At 59.2% G+C, this 14,467-nt stretch overlaps 1 protein-coding gene across 6 annotated transcripts in view; it reads right to left on the bottom strand.

Moving 5' to 3' along the window:
- LOC102028320 (tetraspanin-11) overlaps window positions 1–14,036 on the bottom strand; it is a gene marked incomplete at its 5' end in the record, with an annotated part of 45,409 nt that extends 31,373 nt beyond the window's left edge. For all 6 annotated transcript variants that reach the window (XR_261360.2, XR_001234511.1, XM_005387140.2 and 3 more), the window contains 2 exon segments: window positions 4,079–4,270; window positions 13,942–14,036. Coding sequence is in view for 4 of the 6 variants with exons in the window: in XM_005387140.2 (XP_005387197.1) it covers window positions 4,079–4,270; window positions 13,942–14,025 (276 nt within the window).
- Window positions 14,037–14,467: the final 431 nt, after the last annotated feature.

Here is a 14,467-nt window from a genome sequence, read left to right on the forward strand (position 1 = left end):
GGGACAGAGAGGAAGTGAAGCCCGGGAGGAAACTTCAGGAACGACAGAGCACTTCTAAAGTACCTTAACCACACTGCCTGACTCTAAGGGGGCACCTAGGTTTTAAACTCCTGCTTGTGTTAGCCCAAGAAAGGTCTGGCAGAGCTCCCTAAGGCGGGCTGGGGCCACAGTGTGCGTGAGTCTGGGTCCTCTGCTCTTTCTGGTCTGTCCTTGGCCCCATTTTGCTGTTGCTTCTTTCAAACGAGGCAGGGAATGCAGAAAAAGGGTCCCAAGCTATGGGGTTGCTGTTTGTCAGCCTGCTGTCAGAGATGCCTGGCCATGCCCCGACCTGGGGGTGGAGCGCGTGTGTGCACATGTGTGCAATTGCACGCTCCTCCTGGTTTCACCGCTCAGGGATGCTGAGCCAGAGATCGCTGGTGCTGGATGGCATTGAAGGGGCACGGGCGGCCTCTATGGAAGGGGCAGAGCGGAGGTGAGAAGACAGAAGCATCTCCGACCAGCCTGCCCCAGTGCCACCGTGCCCAGGCGCCTCAAGCCCCAGGCGGATGACTGGGCTCTCTGCCTGCTGACCCTCAGAAGCTGGAAGGTGGGTGAAGAGGTGCCCACCGAACTTTCACAAGCACCAGTGCTGGCATTCCGCTCACGCTCCACCTCTCCACACAGCCGTGGGCACGGAGCTCCGACCCCTCTGGGCAGCCCGTCCAGACCACACGACAGTCAGGCTGTGTCTGGGGAGGGTGCAGACATCGTTCTCCACTGATTGGCCCATTGGGTGGCAGATCGCATCCGCGGGCAGTGGAGAAGAGAGGGAGGAGGAGTGGCTGGGACGGCGGCACAGGGGGCTGCGCAAGCAGGGGCTGCGCCCTCGGCTCTCTCTGGCCTTTGCATCTGGCCGCGCATGGCTCCTGGAATCCCTCCAGAGGCCCGTCCTTGGAAGCACCCTCTAGCAGTGCCTTCGCAGCCCCTGCGCTCTCCCACGTGGCAACCTGAAGCCTGGACTCTGGGTGAATGCTGACCCTCAAGTTCCCTTCTAAACTGGACATGCTGTGACCCAGATGAGCTATGTATGGGGGCAGGGAAGACCCTCCATGCCCGGGTGTCCAGGTCCACCGCCAGGCCCCTGCTCTCCTGCCCGGCATCAAGCCTCACCCTGTGTCCAGCTAGGTCTCTGCGTGCCACTGCCCTGTGCCCACTCACCGGGGTGAGGCCCCGGTACCTCGCCGAGGAGGCAGCTGCCCAGGATGGGCCCAGCCTCGTGGTCACCGCTCTGCAGACTGTCTGCACCGTTAGCAGTGTGCTGTCAGCTTGAAATCTTCCTGTTTTCCCACTGCCTCAACATCCCCACAGCCAGGCTGTGAGGGAGCACCTTGCCCGGTGACCATCACCCCAAAGACTAAGGCTGAGCCTGCCCCTAGTTCCCCTTCCTGCCCTCCTGACGGGGCCCGGTGACCTCCCTGTGTGCCCCAAGGGTCCCGGCTGGGTCTTTGCTTGCTCTTTGCTCGGCTGAGCCTGCTCCCTTGGCTACGTCCCCGTGACCCTGCAGCCTGGACAAACCACTTCACCTGTGCCCGCCCTCTGTCCCCACGGCCACCCGCATATCACGAAGGGAAGCGGCTCCGTGGGCTGTGCAGGGCTGAGTGAGTTCGCCTGGCCACAGAGTGCAGGTGACAGTGACCGTGCAGGGCCGCAGCAGGAAACAAGGGGACAGGCAGCAGCACTCAGCAGTGGCTGTCAGTGTCACCCTCAGGCCCTGCACGGCCAGTGTGCCTGTTTCCTGTGGCTGCAGGAGACCGCTGGCCACTCGGGGCTCTTCAGAACCAAGATGGACGAGCTGGGAGGCAGGTCCCCAGGGGAGGGGCTCTGCCTTCCTTCCTGGGCTGTCCAGAGGGCGTCCTGTCCTCCTCAAGAGGACCCACGGGGAAGGAACGAGGCAGCTAAGGGCCCATGGCTCCCCTGCCCGGGGCAGACCTCCAGGCACCAGCAACTTCAGCCTGGCCCTGCTGAAGTCCCTGCAGAGCCAGGCACCGCAGAGGAGAGGGGTCTGTCTCTGGGCCCAGTGGCACGGGTCCTTGTGAGCCTCCGTCCCTGTGAGTGTGGCCAGTACTACACGAGTCACACCTCCGCCTACCCCTCCGTTGCACCCGTTCTCTGCAGCTCACCGGTCAGATCTGGGACCTCAGCAGTGGCCCCCCACACGCAGGGCTCGCCAGCCCCGCCGGCCCACTGTATGGTGGGGCTTGCTGTGGTTGTGTCTGGCCCAAGCCACGTGCTACAGATGCTTCATCAGTCATTCTCTAAACAATGCGGTAACAACTCCACGTGACACTGTGCGGCATTCTACATAACCTAAAGACGGTTTTTAAAAGTTTGCAGAATGATGTGCATAAGTTAGAGAAAGCCCGGTGCCCTTTTATATGAGACCTGACCACCTGTGGAGTCCGTGGGGTCCTTAACCTGAACCCTGCTGATCTTCCCACCCACCAGGCCACACGAGGGGCCCCCAGCACTCCTGTCCCTGCTGCTGGAAATGAGCCCGAAACCTCCGCCTGGGGACCTCGCCCTGACAGCAGACACTGCGCACCCCGCCGCCCCTGCTCTGGGCTCTCCCTCTGAGCAAGGTGAAGGAATTCCTCAAGACCGGGCAGCTGTGCAGCTAGGCCTGCTGCACGCAGCAGCTGCTACCTCCAGGGCAAGGATCTAGGTTGCCGCTGGAGAGCCTGCTGCAAGCCGCGACGGGCTCCTGCTCAGAGCCTCCTCGCCTCCTGCTCCCTGGACCAGCAGGAGGCGCAGCTGCAAAGTGAACTTTGATGCAGAAGCGGGCCAGGCCGGAGCCTCCTTCCCGCTGCGGAATTCCTTTCAGGGTTGGCCCGGTTTCTCTTGGGGACTTGGGTCTGTTCTGCTGCTAACAGTTCCTTGCTACGCCTGGATGGTTTTCAGCTTCCTCTGTCTTCTTCCCACACACGGCCTTGACCCTCAGGAGGAGCTGTGGCGTGAGGAGGGGCCTCAGGCCCTGGGGAGGTGGCTGTGCCCAAGGAGTGCTGTGCACCTGGGTCTGCTTGAGTCCTGAGCTGGACTCCAGCCTCTGCGACCCGCCGGTCCCTCCTGGGGTCTTTCCCAGCAGTGAGCAGCTCAGGATACTCTTCCCAGCCTCCCAGGCCTACACCGCCAGCTGTGAAGCACTCTTGCCAAACATCACAGCAGCTAGATTCCACCCAGCTTCAAGGAAAACTAGAGGGAAAATACAGTAAACAACACCGCAGGACTTCACCACTGGAGAAGCCCAAACCGTGGGACAAAGCGTTCCTTCAGCACAGCAGGAGAGAGAGGCAGAGGGGAGGAGACGGCGGGGGCTGGCGGGAGGACGACACAGCGACTGAAAGAGGCTGAGGAGACAAACCAGCCCTGTAATACCTGGCCCTAATTTAGATTCTGACGCAAACTCGGACAATGAACAGTCTTTTGGGTCAGCTGGGAAATCCCCAGCTGCCTTATTTCACGACATTACAGGACGGGGGTCGACTGTTCCTCGGTGTGCACAGGCTGTCACTGCGCTTCCTAAAGCGGCGTCCCTAGGCTGGAGGGATGCACGCTGGGATATTTACTGAGGACACGCTGTCTGGGGCTGCTGCAGAGCGGCCCGGGCGGGGGCCGGCGCAGAACTGGGGGCGTGGTGGGTGGGACGCGGCTGGCTGTGAGCGGGTAGCTGGGGAATTCGGGGTGGTGGACACATGGGGCTTCCCCGTGTCTTTGAAAATTATCAGGAGGAGGCAGAGGAAAGAGGGAGGAGACAGTGGAAGAGAAGGCCGAGGAAGGGGAGGGGAAAGAAGGAAAAGCAGAAGAGGAGGAAGAGGAGGGAAGAAGGGGAGAAGGGGCGAGTGGTAGTGGCTGAGGCTGGCCTGCTGGCTCCTGTCCTGGGAACCCACACCATCCGGCCAGTGCGGACCCTGGAGCAGCCACCCTGCCAGGCAGCCCCCTGGGCTGTGTCCTCATCCCAGGTCTGGGCCGCTTTCTCCGGATGGGAACCCTGGTCAGGGCGGTGGCAGCACCCTCCCCACCCGGCCCCACCGGCCCTGCTCACCGTGGAGAGGCAGCCCCTCTGCTCCCGGACGACAGCGCCGCAGCCCAGGAAGCCGGTCACCATGACCAGGGTGCCCGCGGAGATGAGGATGTAGGCCGAGGCGGCGAAGGTGCTGGAGGCCAAGATGCCGAGGTAGCTGCTCTTCTCTGCGAGGGTCCAAACACCCAGGGCCGTGACAGCGGCTCCCCCTGCCTGTGGGAGACGAGACAGGGTGGTGGCGGAGGCCGAGGCACACAGCCGCTTCTCACACACCCGTCACCTCTTTCCAGACAGCCGTGAGCGGCATCTGGTGCCCGATTTACTGGTGGCGAAATGGAGGCCTGGGCGCCTCATCCAAGGCCACACGTGTGAGAGTTGACAGCCAGATTTCTTTTGCTTTTGCTCTGGTACCAGGAATTGAACTCAGGACCTCGTGCTTGCCAGGCAGGCGCTGTGCCACATATCCCCACCCCCCTTTCTTTCTTTTTTAACACTGTTACTTCGTTCTTTATTTGCATAGAGCCAGATTTTGACTCTGGGTCCACACACCCAGTGCCATGCTCCTTACGAGAATGCCTGCGGGGCCCTGGCAGGGCAGGGAGATGGGCGCAAGTGCGGGGTGACGAGCCTCAGATCCTTCACCTGCCCGGCGCTCAGCGCCCCGAGCGCACCTGCCCTCTCACGGACCCACTCCTGTCACCTGCCCCAGGCGGGACACTTCCAGTGCTGCTGCACAGGGGGACTCTCAGGCCTACTCTGGAGATGAAGTGGCCTGCAGGAAAGGTGACGGGCCATCTTGCCTCTAGGAGGGGCAGGGCTGGGGCACCGGCTGCCTCCTCCCGGGAAAGGTCACTGCGTGCCACTCGCCCCTCCACAGAGGAGAAGGAGGTGTCCTCCTCACTGTCTGCTTAGCTTTCCGTCCTGAGAGGGGCTGGGCTGGGACACTGCCGACTGCGGCCTGGGAGCGGCACCTGGTGAATACAGCAGGGCGCCCCGTCTTCCTGGCTCAATAAGGCTGAACGGCTCTGTCGGGGACTGCTGCATTCAGAGGAACAAAATGTGTGTGCGTGTGCGTGTGCATGTGAGCGTCCTCAGGGCGCCGGTGTGGAATACGAGGGGAGTGTGCCTGGGATCTGAGCAGGGGACCCCTGGGAACTAGGACCACATGGTCGCAGGAAGGTGACTTCTGCTTTCCCCACCTAGGGATGGCCGGTGATGGTTCCTCAAGGGGTCCTGTGTATGACCAAAGCTGGAGAAGCACCCGCTTCCCCACACACGGGGGCTCCACCCACTCCTTCAGGGCTTTTCCCCATGAAGCTCCCCATCTGCAGGCTGACTCTGTAGAACCACCTGTCACTCCCCTGTTCCCGGTGCCGGGCAGCCCCAGACCTCAGCGGAGGAGCGGAAGACAGCTCTCAGGGGCTAACGCACTCAGTGTGCACGCACCCCGCTACTTCCCTCCTGAACACCGCAGCTGCTTTGTGAGGAAGGGCAGCGTGTACGTCTGTCTGCAGGTGAGGAAACTGAGGCTTGGGGAGAGTGAGAATGTGCCCAAGGAGGCTGACGTCATTAGAGTTTCAGAGCTGAGATTCAAAATCAGGCCTTTTGGGGGCAAATGCAGGGCTGTCTCTGGACACCATGGAGTGAGTGGGGCTGCCCCTCCACCCCTGCTTTTAAAACAACTATCTCTTCCGAGTGCTACTTTATCTCCAGTGGCAGGTGTGAGCCAGGTGGAAGGACACCACCTGGGGCCACAGCTGGGCCACCCCAAGTGGAAGGGGAGAGGAAGTACCATCTCCCTTCCATCCCATGGCTCACATTTCTCTCTCAAGTTTCAATGTCCCTAAGACATCTTATGTTCGTCCCTAATGCATCTTATGGTTAGTGACCTAATGATACAAGTATCAGCACTGTTTCTTATGGGTACAGAAATCAATGATATATCTTATAACTGATGATATCCTGGACTTGACGAAATCCTGAGGTTCAAGAATTCTTTCAGTTCTCTGTGGGTGCAGGTTACCTATGGCCCACAAAGCCTCCCGCACCTTGAGGGACTTCCCGAGTCTGAATCAATGGAACCGAACAATGGATGAGGCTGGTCAATGGACTCTCACTGGTCAACCCTCATAACCAGTGAGAACCGTCAGCAAAGTAGCCCACATGTGGTTACTTTTGTCCCTTATGACATTTCTGGAAGGCTTGGTCGATGGTTTCCAACTTTGTATCACCAGCTGTGTAACCTAAAGATAGTCCCTCAAGCTCTTAGATTGTCCTTAGCTTTTTCATCTCTCAAATAACGGAGTTAGTAGATCTGTAGCTGCCAGTAAGTATAACCACTAACACACCTTTCATTTCTTTCCTCAAGGTTGGGCTTTGGCCTACCAAGCACAGTAGGTTAATTAAGTAGTAACTCCTTGCTCACTTTTTCTTAACCCCAAAGGCATATAATAGTGCCAGGAAGAGGTTCTGAACAGCAGTCAGCTTGCTAGTCAACACGACCATGCCGAGTAGATCCAACCCCAGCAAGAAGCCAAGAAACTTGGTTTCCCACGGGTACAGTCTCTGTATGGAAAGACGCACATGCTCCATTTGCCATTAGCTTAACCCCATCTCCCCCAAACCAGAGTGTAGGCTGAGCATCTGGACCCAGGACCGCCAGGACATGTCTGCCCAGGGGTGGGGACAGTTAATAGTCAGTCTGCTGGGGACAAGAAACCACATAGGACGCTGACAAAAAGATGTGGGGCTCTTGTCCAGAGAAATTGCCTTCCACATCAAGTAAGACCCTCAGGTTCGGGGGTGGAAGCCTATTCTTGAACCATGTAAGGAGCTTTGGTCGATGGTTTCCAAGGTCTCCTCCACCTCTATGTTTCTGTTAAGTCCCAGCTGCACAATCACTGCCCAGTGGTAGGAAAGAAACTGCCAGTGTGTTGTTCAAGTCACTCTCCTGGGGAGCCAGGAGAAACCAAGGCCACACTCCACACCAGTCAGCGTCCTTGGGCAGGGGACCAGGCATGAATATTTTCCGAAGTTCCCCATGAGAGGCACAACCCAGATTTCAAAATTAGCAGGGGGTCCAGGAGTCCTGCCCCTCTGCTCCAGTGGGTGGCGCTGTGCTGAGTCTCAGAACACAGCAGGCTCTCTGGATCTGCCCACAGGGCTCTTGTGGGTGAAGCCTGGGCTCCTTCCCCTGCGAGCTGTAGTCTGGAGTGCTTTGACCTTCACTCAGGACTTGAACTCCATCCTTCTCTACACCTTTCATAGAACTTTTGGGGTAGGAGGTAGGGTAATGAAGAGCATCATTTTCCATTAAAACAGGCAAGGATCAGATTAGGTAGGAAAGAATAAAAAATGCAGCTCCCAGGGGAAGGTGTGGGGCCATGGGAAACGGGGCCAGGGGAGAAGTGGTGCTGGTCCTGGTCGTGGAGAGCAGACTGAGCCCGCAGGTGGGCCAGGGTGGCAGACGGGGCCCCAGCCGCTGTGCAGTGTCAGGGAGGGATCGGGAGGGAACTCTGCCCTGAATGACGAAGGCAAGCTCCTGCTGGCACCCGGGGGAAGTCGGAGATGAGTCTTCAGCCTCCCAGGGCGTGTGCCATGGGTGAGGTGAGCAGGGAGGGGTCTGCCACCCGTGAGCAGCCTTAAGGAATGAGAGAGTCCAAGTTCTGCTCAGGGCTCGGTCAGCTCTGGAAAACACGCTTTCCTCCAGACAGGAGCAGTAAGGCTGCAAAATGTTGGAATGGGTCACAGTGAAGTCGGAAGGCCCTGGGCCTCGTTCTGCGGTGCCCCTGACAGCCATGCGGTGGGGGGGTGGACACTCAGCCTCTCCAAGCCTCCCTTCCTCACCCGTGGAGTGGGGTGCTGGCTGGGAATGACTTTGAGTCCCCTCCTACACGGGCATCCCAAAGTCCCTGTAAGAAGCAGGGACACCTGCCGGTACACCTCCAGCCGATGCTTCCAGGCCAGCGGCTCCTGGCTGTCCCTCAGCCGTGTGGGAAGCCTCTAAGCCAGCAGAGAGAGCAGCAGGAGAGGCAGCGAGAGTAGGCCGGGTGGTTTAGGGCACTCTGACCCCCAGGAGGCTCAACCGGGCGTGGCTCTTCATGAAACTGGCCTTGCTTTCCACGGAATATCAACTGCTATAGCTTCAAAGCCACGTTCTGTGGCCAAAACCCAGAAAGCCCTGCAGAGGGTGAAGCTGGGCACGGCAGGCCCGGAGGGCACAGCAGGACATTTACGTGGAGTAACTTCAGGAGCTGCCCAGTGGTAGAAAAGAAACTACCAGTGTGTTGTTCAAGTCACCGCAAGGAGAAGGATGAGCTGGGCAGCCGCGTGTGCTGGGGCCTATCAGAAGCAAGGCTGCAGACGCACGCACGGGACAGCAGGAAGAGGGCCCTGGAAGCGTGGGAAAGACGGGGTGGCAGAGGGGCAGGGCCCTGGGGTCACAGTGGGGAAGCATCCCCTGCCAGGACAGCTCTCTCCCTCCAGGCCCGGGAAGCCCCTCACCCTGGGAAACAGGACCCACGCAGGGCGACAGCACGGCTTATGTTCATTGCCAAGCACCACACTGCTCTGGAAGGGTCTGGGGCTGGGTCCACCCACGTGGGACCACACGGCCACCCACGGTCCTCGCCCGTGGTCTCATCACCAGCACCACGCCCCACTCAGACTTGACACCGCAGGGTCCGAGTGACCCCTCTTCCTCTCCCATCCCCGGAGGCACGTGGAGCCGCTGTGGTGCCCTGCGGAGAAGCCCCACTGCCCCCAACCCGCAGGGCACCAAGCTCCTGCTCGCCTTCCTCCGGCCTGGGCTTTAGTGGCCACGAACGAAGCAGCATCCCTCAGGATGCACCCATGGAACGGTCAGAGGGAGAACTCGGAGGCGAGGGGCCCGTGTCCTGTCCCAGAGCCTCCGTGGCTCAGCTGTGTGGTCTGCACACGCTACGCAGCCTCTTTGGGACTCAGGTTTTCTCTTCCTTCTTTCTCTTCTACAGAACTCCTGCACATCCTCCTAAGTTCAGGGCGGGGGCGCTCCCTCAGCAGCTCTGTGACACCACTCCCTCCTTCCCAGGAGCCCTCGGCGTGTGTGTATGCGTGTGTGTGTGTGTGTGTGTGTGTGTGCACGCATGTATGTGTGTGCACGTGCGTGTGTGTCAGAGAGCGAGAGAGAGACAGAGACAGAGAGAAAGAGACAGAGAGAGAGAGCGAGAGAGTACCCCCCCCCGACCCTGAGAACACAGCCTGCAGCCTGGAAGTCCGTGGTGAGCGTGGCACTGGGCGGACGGAGCTTGGGTAGAGAGAGCTGTGCTCTCCAACCTGTCTTCCCTGGCTGAGTTTCTTGGGCAGTGAGTGCGACTTCTGACTTACGATTATTCGTTTTAAAGGACCATCTGCATCCCGAGGTGGGGAGGGGCTTTTCTCCGGGCCATCAGGGTCTCAGGGCCAGGTGGATGTGTCTTTGTTCTCTCTCTCTTTCAATCACCACCCCCTGAGCGCCGGTCTTGGCTCTGCCAGCCTCTCAGACGACGGAGGGGCCCGGCCGACAGCGCCATGCTCCCCATCACTTGTGGCAGCTGGTGGAGGGACTCAGACTCAGTCACCACCAGGGCGACCCCTGCCACACGGGAGGACTGAGTAACTCAGGGTGCAGACAGCCTGGGGGCTCAGGGACAGGACCAGGGGACCTCCCGTGAGCCAGGCTTAGTTCCCTGGCGTTCCCCCTTTCCAGTGAGCCACGCCCTGACTGCAGAGCCCGGTGCGCACAGGGGGCGGGAGGGGGTGCGGGTTGAGGGCGCCCCAGTCCACACCCGCCTCTGAGAGCTGTCAGCACTGCTCTTCTCCCTGCTAAGGAGCAGCAGCAGTTTCCTGCTTCTGAGGTGAGGCTGGTGTCCTCTCTGCCCGGTGTCCTTGGCTCCAAACCTGTCCCGTGTGAGGAGTCCGTGCACCTCGTTTGTCACAGGGAGGGCGCTCTCCACCGGGACGCACTGCGTTCACGCCTCTGTTTTAAAGAGACTTGCACGGTAACCGAGAACGTTATGCCCCCATCCCGTCTACTCTCACAAGGAGCGTGCAACCCCACAGGACACATGGGGCAGGAGCCCGCAGGGAGCATTCGTTCACCTGCACATTTGGGCCCCAGCTCAGGAGCCTGAAGGAAGCGTCCTCACGCAGTCACCCCCACCCAGCACCCGCTCCTGTGTCCTGCCTGTTTCCACAGTTACGTGCAGCGCAGCCTACCGGGTTCATTTGCTACCTTAGTGTCTCTCTCTGCAGCCTCTTAATTAAACCTTGTTCATCCTCGCATCCCTGGGAGAGGGCCGCACATGGGAAACGTCCAGGGATTCCACGGGAGGGAGGAGGAAGATCCACACCTTTTACACTCTGGAAGGAGAATCTAAGGCCCAGAGAAAAGTGATATCCCAGGGCCACATAACTGTAGCAGCACAGCGGGGACAAGAACTCAAGAATCTGGCTGGGCGTGGCGGCACACATCTGTAATCGCAGCATTCCTGAGGCTGAGGCAGGAGGATCACTGTGAGTTTGAGGCCAGCCTGGGCTACAAAGTGAGTTCAAAGCCACCCCAAACTGCACAATGAGACCCTGTCTCAAAAACAAACAAACAGGGGCCGGGGATATAGCTCAGTGGCGTAAGTGCCTGCCTGGCAAGCGCAAGGGCCTGAGTTTGATTCCTGGTATCAAACAAACCAAAAAAACAACAAACAAATCACAAAAAAATCTCCTTCCCAGCACCGTGGATAGAGAACGCAGGGTGGGACAGAGCGTGGCTGTTCCCCTCAGCATAACTGTCACGCATCACAACAAACACCAAGTATGTACCAGAAACTGTGCTGAATTGTTTCCCAAAATACCAACCTCTAATTCTTACAGTTGGATTTTCATTTAACAGGAAGTGAGTGAGGCCGGAGTGGCCAGGCGGTCTGTCTAATGGCTTAGTCTGCCTGGGCTGTCATCATGAAATGTCACACACTGGGTGGCCTAGGCAAGAGAATTTACTCCTTCCAGTTCTGGGGTCCGGATTCCAAGGCCAAGGCCCTAGCTGACGCAGCGCCTGGCTGGCTGGCAGCCTTCCTGCGGGTCCTCAGGCGGCCTGTTTAGTGCTTGCCGTGGAGACCCTCTTGTACTTCCTGTCGGCTCGGCGCCCGCCTTCACGATCACGTCCCCTTCCTTCCTCGCCTCCCCAAAGCTCTGACTGCGAATCAGTGCCCTCGGGGTCAGAGCTCCGGCGTGTGAACCTGGAGGGGACACCATTCAGCCACTGCACTGAACTTGCTGTGGCAAATAATCACGGAATTTGAACGCTGGGGAAACAGCTCCACACGCTGCAAAGCGGGTCGAATAGACAGCGCCAAGGGGAGCCGGGAGGATCAACCAGGGGGGCACAAGTGGAGGGTCCAGCCAGAGGAGGCCACCGCGGTCTCTGCAGAGAGCAGGGATCTCCTTCACCGATGTGTTCTGAGCACCTAGGACTACGCCTGACATTTCACAGGTGCTTAATAAAAACCGTGGAATGAGTTTTTAAACAGTTATAATTACTGACCGGGTACTCGAATACCATGCTAGCTCTGCTTATCATTAAGGCCGGGGGTGGGAAGGTGAAGCTGGTGAGCCTGTTCTGCATCTGTGAACCGAGGAGATAATGATCCTCGAGGGCTGGGCGGAGGGCGGCACGTATAACCCAGGGTGAGCACAGGGGACACGGTAAGCACCCTGAGGCCTGGGGCAGCCGCTAGGCTGAGTCACAGGAGCAGAGGTGTGAAGAGAGCCCCAGAGGCGAGGGTCGGAGAGGCAGAGCTCCACGCAGACCCTGCTCCCCGGCCGTGTCCACGGCTCTGAAGCCCCGAGGCTGGTGCGGGTGACCACCCTCGGGGCCCCTGCCAGCCAGAGTGGGCCAAGTCCTCATTCCTTTGGAACCATAAGGAGAAGGGTGCGGTGGGCGGGCACGTGGGCAGCCAGTGCGTTCCCAGGGCAGCCACTAGGGCGGGCACTGTCCTTAGCCTTGTCCAGCTTCCCGCTGGAAACATCCTGACCTGCAACTGGCTGGCCGCAGACCAGCCTCTCAGGGCCGGGTCAGCACAGCCTCGCTCTTGTGACAGCAGTGGTGGCCTCGGAAGATTCCAGCCTCAGTCTGTGGTGCAGGAGGTCATGGCGTTCGGTCCCCTCAACTGCCTCGCCATCTTCAGGAGATACGGGACAGACTGCCCATCCGTCTCCTCCCAAGACAGAGACCAAGTTTACACCTAGCAGCCCCCAGTTCCCCGGGCACTGACCAGATTTCCTGGGGAGGGGACCCTGTCCCCAAAGGAAGACGCCCTCCTGCACAGACATTCCCCTGGAGTCCCATTGCTGCCCCCCCTGAGCCCCAGTTGTAAAACACAGCAGGACCTGAGTCCAGCCTGGGTCTGCCTCACGCCAGCCCCCCGGGAGTCGTGAGGCAGAGCAACGCGGGACCCTCGGTATCCGCCGGGCTGCTGCTCACGGTCCCCACCCTCCCCAAGTCCACAAAGGGAGCCAGGAGCAGAGGCCAGGCGCCTGAGCTGGGAGGAGCGAGGTGAGAGCGCCGCTTCCTGTCCCCCGTGGGTCTCTACTATATCCTTCACCAAAGCCCGGCGCCGGAGAGCGGAAGCCAGGGCTCCCTGCAGCCACACTGTCCGCATTTGCAAGATGCTGTTGGGTTGGGGCCTGACACGAGTTACCAGGAAAAACACTCTTACAAAGAAATGCTCACTCAGTAAGAATCCTGAACACCCCACCAACAATCTCTGAGAGTGCAGAGCCCCTCACCCCACAGCTTGCGGTCCGCAGCATCTGGCTTCTCACCCTCATGGGACGCTGTCCCTGCTCCAGGAGACACGCGCCCAGAGACAAAGGAGGCAGATCAGCGCACTGTTCATCCCAGGAACATTGCAAAACGCGTTTAAACAAACACAAGATTGTTCCGTTTTTTGATCCATAGCATCGATTGGTTGCTTTCTCCCCAAAACTGCTGCTCGGCTGGATCCACCCAGCCCGCACCGATGTGCATCCGGGGCCTGGAGGAGCATGCATGGAAGGGGAGACGTATCCCACCTTGGCATCTGACTTCCTGTAAGGCTTGTGAGACTGTCCTAGAGGCAACCCTGGGCAGCAGGAAATCAGTTCTGTCTTATCAGGAGGTGGCTGTGGCGGGAGGTTCAGGCATTCAAAGTCTAATATATTCAGAATATTGTATTTATTGAAAGCAAGACCAAGAGATTAGAAATGGTCCCTAAAGTAACTGGGGACACAGACTCACTGAACCCGTAAGTTGCCTGAAGTTGCACCAATCGCAGATCACAGAGGCCCGGGTCCAGCTGACTGCAAAGGCTGTGATGCCCCCCCAAATTACGCGAGACTGCAATGCAAAACACCCCCCCCCCAGGATGGCTATTTTGGGGGGCTGATGTTCCCAAGTACTCGGGGGACAGACTCCGCACTGTTCTGGAAAAGGTCAGCCAGGGAGGCTTCCTGGGGAGTCACCACGGAGAGATGCCGCTCCTACCACAAGCAGTGGGGAACGCGGGCCAAAAGGGCTTCAGTGGTGGAAACACGCTGTTGCTGCAGGCAGTCACATTCCCATAGGGCACTGGGTGACCAGTGCCAGGAAAGAAAGAGCTGGCCCTTCAGTGCAGGGCACTGGCACGGAAAGGGTACTGCTACGCCTCTGGTCTCAGGCCAGGCGGGCCGACTCCATGCCAACCTGCAGACCAGACCCCCTGGCTTTCCCTTAGGAACAAAGGCACAAACCGCCTTGCAACACACAGGACCTGCCCTTCGGTGGCCTTGGATGGGGAAGAAATCAGCCGACTCTTGTTGCGGGGGAAAGGGGTGCATGTGCAGAACTCACTTACCCAGAAGAAGAAGTTGAAGACAAACAGCAAGTACTTCAGGTAGACAACCAGCCAGTCATCCTGCTCGCTCTTGCAGTGGGCCATGGTCACCAGGCCTGCGAAGAACACAGGTGAGCGGGCCAGGAAGCCGCAGGGACCCTTCACCCGCCCGTGCCAGAGGCCTCTGAGCCATGTGGCCCTGTGGGCTTCTGGGTGGCTGCCCGGAGCTGGGATCAGCACAGGCACTGGCTACTGCCCGCCTCCTGGAGGGCTACAGGGGGGTACTTGCGCCACCTTAGATGTCAGCTTTGTCCTCACGATACGGACCTGACCCACAGACAGGCCTCCTGCAGGCCGTGCATGGGCCTTGCTGTGTTCTCATTCTATGTTGCAGCACGTGTGTACCTATCTCTCTCTCTCTCTCTCACACACACACACGCACACACACACACACTCTGTATTTGGCACACAGTGTACTGGGAATTTGTGCCCTCTGCGCACACACACACGGCAGGAACGTGGCACACAGCGGCTGCTGTTCTGTGCC

The sequence above is a fragment of the Chinchilla lanigera genome, unplaced genomic scaffold (assembly GCF_000276665.1).
Source record: "Chinchilla lanigera isolate Chin_1 unplaced genomic scaffold, ChiLan1.0 scaffold00028, whole genome shotgun sequence".
Taxonomy (NCBI): domain Eukaryota; kingdom Metazoa; phylum Chordata; class Mammalia; order Rodentia; family Chinchillidae; genus Chinchilla; species Chinchilla lanigera.